The 15299-nt window shown below is 38.3% G+C and overlaps 1 protein-coding gene across 1 annotated transcript in view; it reads left to right on the top strand.

Annotated features, from left to right (window-relative positions):
- Window positions 1–15299, top strand: part of f5 (coagulation factor V (proaccelerin, labile factor)) — a 45073-nt gene that overhangs the window by 27760 nt on the left and 2014 nt on the right. Inside the window, exons 18-25 of the mRNA XM_002935774.5 lie at window positions 727–906; window positions 1773–1889; window positions 3210–3281; window positions 5146–5240; window positions 7517–7672; window positions 11168–11312; window positions 13428–13576; window positions 14467–14649. Of these exons, the coding sequence (XP_002935820.2) occupies window positions 727–906; window positions 1773–1889; window positions 3210–3281; window positions 5146–5240; window positions 7517–7672; window positions 11168–11312; window positions 13428–13576; window positions 14467–14649 (1097 nt within the window). The remainder of the gene's footprint in view (window positions 1–726; window positions 907–1772; window positions 1890–3209; window positions 3282–5145; window positions 5241–7516; window positions 7673–11167; window positions 11313–13427; window positions 13577–14466; window positions 14650–15299) is intronic.

Here is a 15299-nt window from a genome sequence, read left to right as displayed (position 1 = left end):
TCTGTGTAGGTCAGTCATGTTCTTCAACTCCTATGTCAATTAATCTGTTCTGTACAGATCTTGCTTTGTGCATATGGGAATTATTGCACTAAAACAGGAATGAGTTAACAAACTTTTGCTACAAAATAGAAAGCACAGAATTGGAAATAGTCATTGTACACAGTTGCCTTAAGGTTTATTTTCAATGAAACAGTAGAAAACAGCGTCAGACCATAATTTCTCCTTCACCAAACTATACCATTATTATTATGTATTCAGAAAATTATGTATTCAGAAAGGTAGTGTTCTCATGGCATCTGCCAAAACTAGACTTTTCCATCAGAACAGCTGTAGCAGTGAGAGTTCTAGGTGAGGACATGGCATTTAAGTGTCTGAATACATTTGGACAAAAGTATGTCTGATACTTTTGGCCTCACAACATTCCCAATTTAGAGTAAAGGTACAGCAATGTGACTATGAAGAGAGCTGGAAACTAGCAAAGTATCTGATGGCATTGGAGAGGAAAAATTGCTCTGCTGAGTTCTAATGTTATTGGCGTTAATCCTACTACATAAGATTTTTTCTAAAATGTTTATTCTTCATCTACTAAGAATATCTGTAACCTTTGCTTTGCTGGTCAAAATCTGTTTTTCATTCATTCCCTGTAGCAGGTAAAGCTTCTAATCTGCACCATAATAGTTTTAAAGATTTTAGCTTCATGAAATATTTGTATTTCTTTTCTTTAAGCTATAAATGGCAAAATCTACAACCTGAAAGGCTTAGTGATGTATCAGAATGAATCAGTGCGATGGCATATGATAAATATGGGAGGTTCAAAGGATTTACATGTGGTTCATTTCCATGGTCAGACTGTGACAGAGAGGATTAACAGAGAGTCTCAACGCGGTGTCTACCCTCTTCTACCTGGTAAATAGAGTGGAAAGTAGGGCTGCACTGAATCCACTATTTTAGGATCCGGCTGAACCTCAAATCCTTTGCAAAAGGTTGGGCTGAATACCAAACTGGATCCAAGATAAAACAAAAATGTGGCAAAGACAGATGCACAAAAAAATTTCAATTTCCTTTTTTATGTGACAAAAAGTCAGAAGCATGGAGTTGAATCTGAATCCTGCTGTAAAAGGCTGAATCTTGGCCGAATCCTGAATCAGATCCTGGATTCACTGCATCCCTAGTGGAAAGTCAAATTGTTTACTTTGTTACTTACTGAAGCATTACATTATGCGGCAATAGCCCATATGATGCTTATTATTTAAGTGAACTTTGTGGCAGGAATTGAATTGTGAAAGCCATCAAAAAGCCTAGCACTCTAATGCCCATTTTAAAAATGTACAAGTATTTATTTTGGTGTAAAAATATTCAGTCCTGTTGGTGCTAAAAATGGCTGTACATGGACAGATTTGGTCAATTTTGACCATATTGCCCAACTGTTGGGGCATTTATGACACCTTTAGAAGTGGTATTAACAGACTATCCACTGATTTTATTATCAACAGTTGGCCTGTAAAGACTGACTATGCTAGCTACAAAAGCACCATGTCAGGAGGTGCATGATGTAGTGGCAGAGTAAGAAGTTTTAATATACTGTGAGTCTAATAATAATATCACCTAGAATACATTAAAAATGTATTATAGCAATATATATTGCAATAACTATGGGTGTAAACAAAATGTTGATGACAGAGCTGAAGTGGTATACAAGCAAATATTAACTTGCATGCATTATCTTGGGCCCTTCTTCCCCAATTCTAGTTCTGCTTTAATTTTACATTTAGGTTCATTTGCAACAGTGGAAATGAAGCCATCGAAGCCTGGACATTGGCTCTTGGATACAGAAGTTGCTGAGTACCAACAAGCAGGAATGCAGGCAATGTTTCACATTGTTGAGGCTGGTAGGTTACATGAAAAATATTTAGCAGTCATTTGCTTTTAGTGTCAAAACTAATTTTGGGTAATAGAAAATGAAATAGCTTCTATTTACTTTAATCATGTTTTCCTCTTGTTTTGATTATAATATATATTAGCAGTCATACACTGCTTGAACACAAGTGCCTCCATCTTCTGTTTAGAAGCTTATGTTACTTATGAAGTAAGCATTACCTGATGTTTCCATTTAATCGCACAGGTTATGCTACCTGCACCAGTAACGTTAGTAACTGAGCTGCGCCTGGACGGAACAGCATTGAGCACTCATGTTACACATTCATGATATTAGCAGTGTTCAGTGGCGTAACTAAATATACAGCAGACCCCGTGGTCACAGGGGGGGCCCGGATCAAGGGGTCTGCTGTACCTTAATATCCCCCCGGCCCCCCTCCTACCTTAAATATAGTGGCATGGTTGGGCCCAGAAGGGAGGGGGGAAGGAAAGACTGGTCCCACTGGGCTCAATTGATTTTCCTGCAGGGTTTTCCTGCATTGTCCAAGTTACTGTTAAAGGACAATGTAAGTCAAATAAAGGTATACCTCTCATGAGTACAGCACTATTTGATTTCCCCTATTTTGATCCATTTACTTGTTCAAACACCATATTTTTGAAAAAAAATGCAGAAAAGATCCCATGATTCAGTGCTTCTTTACTAAGACCCAGAGCATGAACATAAGATTAGTAAGCAGCACATGTGCATAAAAGAACATTGTGAGTAACTAGGGTCACTGTGCAGAGAAATTTTTGGGTATGTGCATATCTTTTATGGCGGCCATCTTAATGATGTACCGAGAGAAAAGTTGGTGTCCGCAACAAAGCGGTATAAGAGTTTGTTATCAGAAGGCATGGTAGGAGAAAGGAGAGCAATTTTGAAAAACTAGGTTAGCGATCAGGTACAGCAGGTCTATTAGAGACTAGGGGTGCAGCCTTCCCTTGTCCTTTAATATAATAAAAACCAAAGGAAAACATTTTATATTAAGTTGGGTCACTGTGCATGAGACCTCTTTAAATTGATACCGACATGTTTCTATATCAATAGGCGTCTGCATTTCAAAAATCTTCTCTAAACCACCCCAAGCTAGCAATACTTACACTACAAGCTAGGATATTTTGCCAGGCTCCCCTTTGTTTGAAACAAAAACATCATAAGAGCAAACAAAGTGTAGATGCAGGACCATATTTCAGTGATAGCCTTAAAATAAATATAATAACATTTAATATAATAAATATAATACAAGTTTACTTTAAAAGCCCTGAATAGCTGTTCTAATGCCTTTATGTTTCAGAATGCAATTTACCAATGGGACTTTCAAATGGAATTATATCTGACAATCAAATCACTGCATCACACTATATAGGTAAGTTCAGCTACAAACATATTTTGAACTACCATGAGGCTCTTTTAGAAATATGACACGGCGTAACAAATTTTCTTCGGTTAATTTTCGCAGAAGTTTCGCAAACCAATTCGCCAATGGCTAAATGTGGAAATTCGCTGCAAATCCATGCCTGCAAAAAAAATTCACTAATCACTATTCACAATTAACATAGACTGTGTTGTATTTAATGTAAAATGTATGTGAATGGTGGCCCTGTCTGCTGCTGCCATACAAGGTTCCATAAAAAAATATTCTTTAGTCTTTGAAATTGCCTTGATAGATCAGTTCATATATAGGCCTACACAATAAGGGGCCCATTTACTTACTCACGAACTGGCCGAATGCGTCCGATTGCGTTTTTTTCATAATGATCGGTATTTGACGATTTTTTCGGAAAATTATCGCGACTTTTTCGTTGCCATCTGAATGTTGCGTAAAATCTGGCGATTTTTTCGTAGCGTTAAAACTTGCGCGAAAAGTCGCACCTTTTTCGTAGCCATTCCGAAAGTTGCGCAAAATGTTGCGATTTTCGTTCACATTCATTCAAGCTTCAGTATGGTGACTTTTCTTGGGCCAGGTTGGAGCTGCAGGGTGCCATTGAGTCCTATGGGAGGCTTCCAAAATCATGCTAAGTCTGAAAGTTTCGCCCGCTGCTTACGAGTGCTCAATACGAAAAAGTCGCGACAAGATACGAGCGAATCGTAATGGCTACGAAAAACTCGCGTTTTTTCGCGAAAATCGTATTGGTAACGAAAAAGTCGCGACAATTTCCGAAAATTCGTAAAGGCGCCGAAAAAATCGCAAAAAATACGAAAAAGACGCAAAATGTTCGTTTTCCAATCGGAATTTTTCCAATTCGGATTCGAATTCGTGTCTTAGTAAATCAGCCCCTAAGGATATAAATGTGGATGAGCTGCATAATATCTTAACTAGCAGCAATCTTCAGGATACAATAAAAAGGGGACACAACTACAATATATATGCAACTGATCACACAGCAGAAAAGCTGCTAATATTATCCTTTATTGATATTCACTTGTTGGTATTATACAGTTTGTGACTGGGCCAATAGTTAACTGTTTAAAGTTGAAGCTGTGTATCAGGTTACCAGCTTGCTTACATTATGCCCAATTAGTTGAGATGCAAGAGCTGCCAAACACACAAATGGGCCCCATTAAACACAGAAATTTAAATGAAAGAAGTGTGGGGAAAGACACAGAAGCTGATATATGAAGTCTGCTTTTCTTCCCTCAGTTTGGTTGGTTTACCTGTTGGTTAATGTAGTTAGCTAAGAATTATAGATCACTACAAAATTTTATGTTTTACAACATAAGAAATAATATACCCACTGTAAAATAAGGATATTAAGTCACACACGAGTCATAGAACTTTGAATCACTTCTAATATTCTCATACGTTAAGACAGGTGGTTCAGACATTTTTTAAAAGCACAAAGAATCATGAGTTTGCAACTATGACACCTTTAAGCAACAAGTAGTAAGTGCTGAAATGATTAAGAACCAAGATTCCCAATATTTTTAGGAACAGACCAGTAAAAACTTATGTTGAGTATTTCTATAACCAAATTCAAATGAGTCAAAAACACCCACATAAAAAGTCATGAGTCAAAACACCGATATAATCAGTTTCTTCCAGATACCCAAACTTTCTGAGTTTATCCATATGGTTGCTGTTTCGTCAATGGTTACTGGCCTGTCTTCAATGTACTGGAAATCTTTATTCATGATCTTAAAGAATATGTATCTACCTGTATTTTCTCTTATGTTGTATAGCCTTATACCTTGTAAAATATATATGTTTTGCAATACATATCATTTTATAGATTATTGGGAGCCCAGACTGGCTAGGTTAAACAATGCAGGATCTTACAATGCTTGGAGCACTGTAATGAATATGTCAGCACTACCATGGATTCAGGTAGGTTGCTTGTATTATTTCAATGAAAATATAATCATCTTTAATAGGAAAGGGGTTTTGTAATCAAAATAAGATCACTGCACAGACAGGCACAAGAGATCAACTACCATTCCTGGGCTATTTCCCCTATTTTTGTTCTACTAAGATTCTTCCATTTTAACAGTGTCTTTCCTTTATCAGGGGGAATATAGTCTGTACATATAGGGGGAGATTTATCAACATTCAAGTGTGGTTTTTTTTTCCCACTATTTGAGTGTTTAGTGCTAAAACTTGAGCAATTTGAGTTATGGTTCAAAAAGAATGTCTTGTATTTATTAAGTGCAAAAAAACTGAAAACTTGAATGTAAAACTTCATTATCTGGAACAGTGATCCCCAAACAATGGCTTGTGAGCAACGTGTTGCTCACCAACCTCTTGGATGTTGCTCTCCCAAACCAGTCAGTAATTCCTGACTTGGTGGCAAGTTTTGACTGAATAAAAACAAGATTTACTACCAAACAAAGCCTTATAGAAGCTGATAGTGTGCATAGAGGCTCCCTAATAGCCAATCTTAGCCGTTATGTGGTGCCCTCTTTAACTTTTATGATGCTTGTGTTGCTCTTCAAGTTTTTTTTACATTTGAGTGTGGCTCACTAGAAAGGTTGGGGACTCCTGATCTAGAGTGTCTATAGAAGTCAATGGGAGTTGTCCTAGGCAAAGTCAAGCCACATTTTCAATTCGAGATATTCAAGTTTTCGAGTTTTATTTGAGTTTGTAAACTTGAAAATTCAAGGTATTCAAGTTTTTTGATCACATGAGTTTACCACATTAATAAATAAGCAAGCATTCAATATGCAAGTTTATTCAATTTAGAAACTCGGATTCACAAACTCAAAAATTGATAAATAAGATCAATTACCTTTTGCTTCCTTTTGCTGAAACCTCTTTGGCTGTCTCTCTCAATATCTAAATTGCTTCTACCCAGTAAGTACAGCCAGGGCAAAGTGCAGGTGCAAGTAGGCAGAAAACGTAAGCTGGGCAAGTAACATGCAAATGATAGAGAGTGCCAACTGAGTGGATAAATCCCATCAAATGCCAAAGAGGGTTTGTACACACATTTACACATGTAAAATAAAACACTATACTACATACATTTTTTAATAACTCCAATTGTATATTTGAGGGCCACATTTGACTGAATGTTTGGGAAAATAATTTGACATGCGAGATCGTAGTGATGCTACTTTCAGTGGCATATGAGTCTTGGGTAATATGTTCACTAACATTTTCTAGTTTGTACATAGTGAATTAGCCAGAGAAATAGCCATACCTCCCAAATGTCCTGATTTTCGCGGGACAGTCCCAATTTTAACAGCTCAGCCTGCAGTCCCGGATTCTTACTGAAAGGTCCCTCATTTCCTTTTGATCTCCTGCACTGAATGCTAAAAAAGATACAAAGTTTCTCAAACTTAATTAGATACTTATCTAATTAAGTTTGAGAAACTTTGTATCTTTTTGGCAGAGAGCCCAGAAAACTTAACAAGCTACACCTGCACTTAGATACAATTGTACTAATAAGCTAAACAGGTCTCTTGGGGGAACTTGCAGCTTAAAGGGCAATTTCACCTTTTTTAGCAAAACTGTAATAACACATAAAAGAAGACCCCAAAATCCCCAGAAGTGTGCACATTTTAAATAACCAGTCAAATTTTGTAAAAATGGGAGTGGTATGTAGGGGGTGTGGTCACAAAACGGCCATGGTCAAAATGTATTCTCATTTCCTTTTGTCCCTCTTTACTGTTTTCAAATGTTGAGAGGTATGAAAAAGCTCTTTCTGCATTTAAAGATATAAAAGAAGGGGGAGGCAAGATAAGATGTGTGACAGTGAGGCATTTCTTAGTGGAAAGGTATTCACAGTCTTCAATGCTATGTGAATAACAGAGACTGTTAATGGTTCGGCATTTAGGCCTACACCTTACAGGTGTCAGGAATTCTTACATATGGCTAAACGCCCATGTTGTTAAGTGTAGGGTCCATTAATCCTTTTTAATGATATAAAGTTTCTTCCTACAGTAGAAAGTAGTTATGATAATAAGACATATGACTGTTTCTAAACAAAAAAGCTGTTTGCTGATTCAATTTGGGTCCCCTTAAAAAAAGCTTATGAAACTAAACTGCAGTTTAGTGATCCCCACTTTAGGCCTCTCATTCAGTTACGGAATGGTAGTTATTGCTAATAAATAAATACTAGATACTATATACTGCTTGATATGAATATATATTTGTTGCTGTTTCAGGTGGATTTGCAAAGGCCTTTTTTAATAACAGGTATTAAAACACAGGGAGCAAGTAAATATCTTAAGCCATATTACGTCAAAGAATTCTTTGTTGTGTACAGTTTGGATAAGAAGAATTGGATAGCTTTTAAAGGAAACAGTATTACACTGCAAATGGTAAGATTATACATGTTTATATGTAGAACACATCAAATGTGATCATATGCAAAAAAAAAAAAAAATAAAGTCAAGGGAAGTTTTAATAAATTGTGAAAAAAAAATTATTCTTTATCTTGTGCACAAAATTTTACAAAAAGTTTCTCGTGTTTTCCCGTTATTGTATACTCAGTGCATATAATTATTTGTGACTTGATATATATATGTGTAAATGTAACATAAGGTTCAAAGTTTGCTACTGGTCTAATCATCTAGCAACCAAGCAGGTAGCATTTGCTGGTTGCAATGGGTTACTGGCCCTGGACAAATTATATTATATTATACAGTCATGGCCAAAATTGTTGGCACCCCAGAAATTTTTGCAGAAAATCAAGTATTTCTCACAGAAAAGTATTGCAGTAACACATGTTTTGCTATACACATGTTTATTCCCTTTGTGTGTATTGGAACAGAACAAAAAAGGGAGGAAAAAAAGCAAATTGGACATAATGTCACACAAAATTCCAAAAATGGGCTGGACAAAATTATTGGCACCCTTTCAAAATTGTGGATAAATAAGATTGTTTCAAACATGTGATGCTCCTTTAAACTCACCTGGGGCAAGTAACAGGTGTGGGCAATATAAAAATTACACCTGAAAGCAGATTAAAAGGAGAGAAGTTCACTTAGTCTTAGCATTGTGTGTCTGTGTGTGCCACACTAAGCATGGACAACAGAAAGAGGAGCAGAGAACTGTCTGAGGACTTGAGAACCAAAATTGTGGAAAAATATCAACAATCTCAAGGTTACAAGTCCATCTCCAGAGCTCTAGATTTGCCATTTTCTGGAAAAATGTCTGCGGTGCCAACAATTTCGGCCATGACTGTATATATTATTATTATTATTATTATATTAAATGCAGACAATAGTTAGCTTTTTAACTTTCATTTGCTTATTTGTGTTACTGTAGTTTGTTATAGGGATACACAGAATCCAATATTTTGGATAAATCCCAAACTGAATCTGAACCCTAATGTGAACACAACAGTTGGGGCAAGGGAGGTTTAAAAACCTGCCTGAATGAAGCATGAAGCAAAAAAACTTCCTTGTTTGTGTGCCGAAAAGTCACAAGGATTCAGATTTGGTTTGACCCAATCCAAATCCTGCTGGAAAAGACTGAATCTTGGCTGAATACTGAATTTGGATTTGGTGCATCCCTAGTTTGTTAATTACCAGGGATGTATTGTTTGCTACAAACATGAATATTTTTGGGAAACAAGACTACAATCAGATCTATGCTTTTAAAATGTGGCCATATTGGTGCAAGGAAGACTGACGCCAACAGGGAATCAGTGTAAAGGCAACAAGCTCTCAAAAACCATGCAGAATAATATTCTGAGCTTGCTAAACCTTGTGCCTCAGTATTTTAATTGTTTTGCCACAAGCTTTTGTCAAAGCTAAAATTCCAAAATAATTTGCTAATTTGAAAATGAAAATAAAAAGAGTGTAACTCATTCCTACTTTTCAGTAGCTAAGTAAAATTTGTCTATCTTGTGATCAGGCAAATTTAACCCTTATTAATAATCCAGCAGTCAGAAAACACAAAGTGAATCACCCAAAGTAACGATAATGGAGTAAGATACACAAAAACACATGCAGGGACTCATTACTATATAGGTATATATATATATATATGTATAAGAAGAATCCACATTTTTTTAAATATCTCTCATCCTAGAGGATAGTTGTGGCTAAATCTGTGTGTGCAGAGCTGAGGGGGCGAAGGGCACAAACTGTCCTTAACATCTATAAATTAGATAGGAGAAGGGGCAGGCAAGGGGCTGTGCCTAAGGCAGTTGTAGATATAAATCTGGCATGGAACACAAGTATTCAGTAACTTGCACTTCTGTGCATGTTGAATGGAAATTTACCGTATATACTCGAGTATAAGCCGAGTTTTTCAGCCCCAAAAATGTGCTGAAAAAGCCATCCTCGGCTTATACTCGAGTATATGGAATAGAAGAATTTGAAGCTGTACCTTAACTGTCCAGCATCCGTAGCACCGTTGCGCTCGCACATCGCCCCGTCTGCTGGCATCGTTGCGCCGTTGCGCCTAGCACCCCCGTGTCTACTGGCATCCGTCGCGCTCGCACCCCCGTTTCTGCTGGCATCCGTCGCGCCGTTGCGCTCGCACCCCCTTCTACTGGCATCCGTTGCGCCCGCACCCATGTCTACTAGCATCAGTGGCACCGTTGCGCTCGCACCCCTCCCCCGGTCGGCCATATATGTGCACGCTCGTGTGCACTTTGTATCTACATTCAGTAACACGGAGGGTGCGAGGACAACGGCGCTACAGATGCCGGACACAGGGGGAGGGTTGGGGGATGTGCAAGCGCAACGGCGCTACAGATAACAGTCACAGGGGGAGGGTTGGGGGATGTGCAAGCGCAACGGCGCTACAGATGACAGGCACAGGGGGAGGGTTGGGGGATGTGCAAGCGCAACGGCGCTACAGATGACAGGCACAGGGGGAGGGTTGGGGGATGTGCAAGCGCAACGGCGCTACAGATGACAGTCGCAGGGGGAGGGTTGGGGGATGTGTGAGTGCAACGGTGCTACAGATGCCGGACAGTTCAGGTACATCTTCAGATTCTTCTACATATTTCAATTCTTGTGTGTTTTAACTCTTTGTGCTGTTGCGCTCGCACACCTGTGTTAGGCAGTGTGCCTAGGGCAGCACATTTTGGGAGGAAATGGCCCTCGGGTCCCTATTCTTTGGGGGAATTTCAGTAGCAAGCAGTGTGCCTAGGGCAGCATGTTTTGGGGGGGAGTGGCCCTCGGGTCCCTATTCTTTGGGGTAGGGGGGTGACAGGGTTGCAGGCGTGATGTCACCCACACCCATTCCCCTTCTCAGCGCCACTGAATGAACAATCAAGATTGGAGAACGTGCTGGTCCCCTGCGCATATAAGTTAGCAGTAGCGGCTGCATTTGCCACCCTAGGCTTATACTCGAGTCAATACGTTTTTCCAGTTTTCTTAGGTAAAATTAGGTACCTCGGCTTATATTCGGATCGGCTTATACTCGAGTATATACGGTAACTAAATGTGGCTTGAAGTCCATGGACAAGGGGCAAGCATGGGCCGTGCCTAGGGCATGGAACACAAGTATACAGTAACCTTTATGTTGAAAGGAATCCAACTAAATGTGGCTTGAAGTCCATGGACAAGTAATGAACATTGCACATACTAAGAGCTTAGCTTTATGGCTTGAAACCTGTCATTTGGAGTTCTATTTGTGTTCAAGGCCTCATATATGCCCTTCCACCTTTTGCTATTGTTTTTTTTTTAACCCTCTCCTATAGTACTCTCATCTTACTTCCTTTCCTGTTTTTGACTTTTGCCATCAGCCAACACGGGTTCTGTCAGATTGCTTACTTACTACATACTGCACTTTAGTGGTGTTATTTTTCAACTGTTTATATAAAATAGTGAAATGTTATTTGTTGGTCTCCACAGTTCTTTGATGGTAATACCGATGCACACAGTATTAAGGAAAACACATTGGACCCACCAATTTCTGCCCAGTACATAAGAGTATATCCAACCAAATACTACAACAGACCAACTCTTCGTATGGAGCTATTTGGGTGTGAAATACTAGGTAAAGTATACTTTTAAAAAAATATTTCCATAAAACAAAAAACATTTAATGAAATGGTCATTACTATGCTAAAATGGTCGTTATAAAAATAGATTATTTACATTTACAAAACACTGACTTCAGAAAAGTTGTGACAGCAATGTGCTAACAAATGTATCAATGCAGATACATGTTCAGTAGAATGTGTTTTATGGGGTGTTAAAGCTCAGCACCATTCTGGAAGCACAATATGCTATGCTGTGGGCACAGTACATAGGCAAAGTAAAGGCTTAGTAAATTAAATAAATGAAGTCTCTAGACCAGGGGTCCTCAGCCTTTTTTTACCCATGAGCCATATTTAAATGTAAAAAGAGTGGGGGAGCAACACAAGCTTAAAAAAATCCTAGGGTGCCAAAAAGGTTGTTTTGGCTATTTGCAACCAAAACTTCCCTCAAAGACACAAATTAAAAAATAAGCACCTGCTTTGAGGCCACTGGGAGCAACATCCAAGGGGTTGGTTGCCCCTGAGCCACTGGTTGGGGATCACTGCTCTAGACTCTTTCTTCTACTGTAGTGTCAACAGCTGGTCTACTTCTTTTTATTAAACTTCATGGGTTTTAATAAACAACATTGTGGTCCTTGGTTCTTATCAGGTTTCCAAAATGTCAGTCACATTGGCTGATTGCGTTAACAATGTTAAATGGCCCCACACATTTCCACAAAGAATGGAACGTGAAGCTATGGATTGACAACTATAACAACTATAAGGAAGTGAACAAATTCATCAATACTGGACACTGGATTTACCTCACTGGTCCATGATATTAGTGCAAAACCGCAGTGATTTGCACTACCATTTAGTGATTCCGAGTTTCCTACACCGTCAGTGAAATAAGAGACTATCCCCCATATGTAATAAAAAGCACCAAGTCTGCCCAGTAGCAGTAACTCACAGCAATCAATAAGAAGTTTGCTTTTCAACAGGTGACCAGTAAATTGTAACTGCTGATTGGTTGCTATAGTTTACTGATCTGAGTATGCAGAATACAATCATGCAGTAGCTTCACCACCACAAATGGTTAATCACAGAAATAGAGGGTTTTACTTCTTGCGTGATTAATTACACATTGTTAAAATCACATTACATTCAACTGCACATCCCATTGTTAAATTGTGGAGTCTGATGTGTACCATTTCTCTAGTTTAGAAGAACCGGTAATTTAGTATTCTTTTTTATGATATACACTAGGCACTGGTGCAGCCTATAAAATTCACAATCTTTTTTCCACTGGCAGATGGGGTTGCTAAATACTTTCCAGGTTCATAAAAGCTATTTTAAGTTAGAGCAAAGATAAAATTATATGCATAAAGCAATACTTTAAACACTGCACATCCTCTATCCCAGCTCATTTCATCCCATACACAAGTTCGCTTAAGCACAAGCTTGATTCGTAGAGGATTATTTACAGAGGCATAACTGTAGAGGAAGTAGACCCACATTTGCAGGGGGGAGAGAGGGACCTGGACTTGCAGGGTCTGCTTCCTCTATGGTCTTAGGAACCCCACTTTCCCAAGCCACTCTTACCTACGCTAGTGAGATTGATTTTGGAGGGAGGGCTGGGTAGGATTTTGAGTGTTCCATGCCCCTCCAAAGAGTTTTTGTTACAAGCTTCCCAGCCTTTATTGAGAAGCAGCCCCTTATAATGCAATCCCATCACTACCACATTAGAAGTTGTGCAGGGCCTGTTGTTCTCCAATTATAATCAGTTTCTATAATCTGAGAAACCTGCCATTTTTTGGATGCAACTTTTATATGCAATCCTATGCCCATGAGATACAGTTACCATATATTTGGGGATATAGTCCGCAATATAAATTGCCTTTCATAATTTCCAGCAATTTAGTCACCACAACTTGGAAAAGTAATGACAACAAATTCCCACAATTAATATTGGCCTATGTACTGTGGTTAGATACATTTGAGCATACATTTTCTCACACCACAAGCCAGATTCATTCATACAATGAAAAGGCTTATTAAAAGCAGCAGGCAGAATTTTGGGTAATTTTAAAACCGCATTTAATCAGGAATTAAATATTTAATAATATATTTTGCATGGTTTCTCACTTCTACAGGATGCTTTATGCCGCTGGGCATGGAAAACGGTATTATAAAGGATGAGCAGATCACAGCTTCTTCTTATAAGAGTTCATGGTATTCCTCATGGGTGCCATCTTTGGCTCGTCTTAATAAAGTAGGCAAATCCAATGCCTGGCAAGCAAAGGTACTGAACAGAGCTATTGCATTTAATATTTTATTACTATGCATTATTATCATTCTGGAATCCTTAATTCAATCGTTGATCAATCTGCCCCCTAGTTTTAAAGTATTTCTCTCAGCACTGCTAACAAATTCAGTTATAAGGATAACTTTTTTTATACATCTTAAAGGGTACCTGTCACCCTAAGAAATAAAATTATTTTCTATCAGGTTAGTCAAGCATAATAAACTTCATCTACACTATATAAATGATTCAAATCTTGTTTCCTTTAGTCTTTGAATGATGCAACTACAGCAAGTGGCACTCAGGGCTACAAACAAGGGAAAACCCTTTTAAAAGTTTATTGCGGAGGTGCAACGTTTCGGGGCAACATGACCCCTTTATCAAGCATAATAAAGGGGTCATGTTGCCCCGAAACGTTGCACCTCCGCAATAAACTTTTAAAAGGGTTTTCCCTTGTTTGTAGCCCTGAGTGCCATTTGCTTTTTTTGTGGTTGTACAGATTTTGGAGGGTGCCGATCCCTCCAGCAGTGTGCACCGGGCATATAATTTTGGAGTGCTAGGGTGTGCGGATAGAGTCTCTGTGGCAACTACAGCAAGCACATGGGTGCCATTTTGTTAGTAACGAAAGCTTTGCGTCATGCCAAACTCTTGTTTATGTGCCAGGATTTTGGACCTGATGGCCATGCCTATACATGGAATAGAAAGTGAAAGTCACTGTCTGTTCCGCCTCTATGCCTTTAGGCAGGAAATATATGAGTTGGGATTTTTAAATACCTTTATAATGGGTATTGGTGTGTTTAATTTAAACAGGTCCCCTTTAATCCTTGATATATCCACTGTTATAGACTTTATAACCAATCAAATATGTATTTATGTATTTTTCTTTCCAGTCAAATAACAACCAACAGTGGCTACAAATTGACTTTTTGATGACAAAGAGGATAACTGGTATAACAACACAGGGGGCCAAGGCATTGACAACTGATATGTATGTAAAATCTTACAGTATCCAGTACAGTGACAATGGGAAAGACTGGAAACCATACACTGATGAATTAGCACCATTAGAAAAGGTATGATCTTACATGCAGAACTAGGCAGGTATACATATAGGGTCACATTTACTTAAGTGCAAAAAATGATGATTTTCCACACACTATATAGTGTTTCTTCTGAGAATTTCTGCTTCAAACTGGTGCACAATTTTGCATTATTTAAGCCTGTTTAAAAACGGAATCCCTCAAGACATTCTGGAAGACAAACATACAGGACATTTCAGGCTGCTACATAGGATACTGGGGTTCATTTATAAACTTTGCACAGTTAACATATTTGCACTGCGCATGTTTATATTTAAAAAGCTGGACAAGATTGGTGTATTTAATGTGCAAACATAATTGCAATTATTTATTCACACTATGATTGTCCCTAAGCGCTTTTTAAATATGGCATAATTGTAAATTGCAAACCTTTATGCACACACTCTCCATTCAAGTTATGCCACAGCCTTCCTTTTTTCAATTAAGACTTCATATTCGCAAGAATACCATCATTGCTAACTTACTTTGTTGAGATTGTTGCCCCATGACTTGCTGTATCAAGTCTTTTTATTCAGGAGCAATTTTTTCACCAGGCATGGATTCACTGCGAAATTCCACATTTCAGATTTGAGTGAGAAAAAAGTCACATATAAAAAAAAAAGTCACATCAAAAAATCACCATC

The sequence above is a fragment of the Xenopus tropicalis genome, chromosome 2 (genome assembly GCF_000004195.4).
Source record: "Xenopus tropicalis strain Nigerian chromosome 2, UCB_Xtro_10.0, whole genome shotgun sequence".
Lineage (NCBI taxonomy): Eukaryota > Metazoa > Chordata > Amphibia > Anura > Pipidae > Xenopus > Xenopus tropicalis.
The sequence above is the reverse complement of the archived record's forward strand: the minus strand, read 5'-3'. Positions and strand labels throughout refer to the sequence as shown.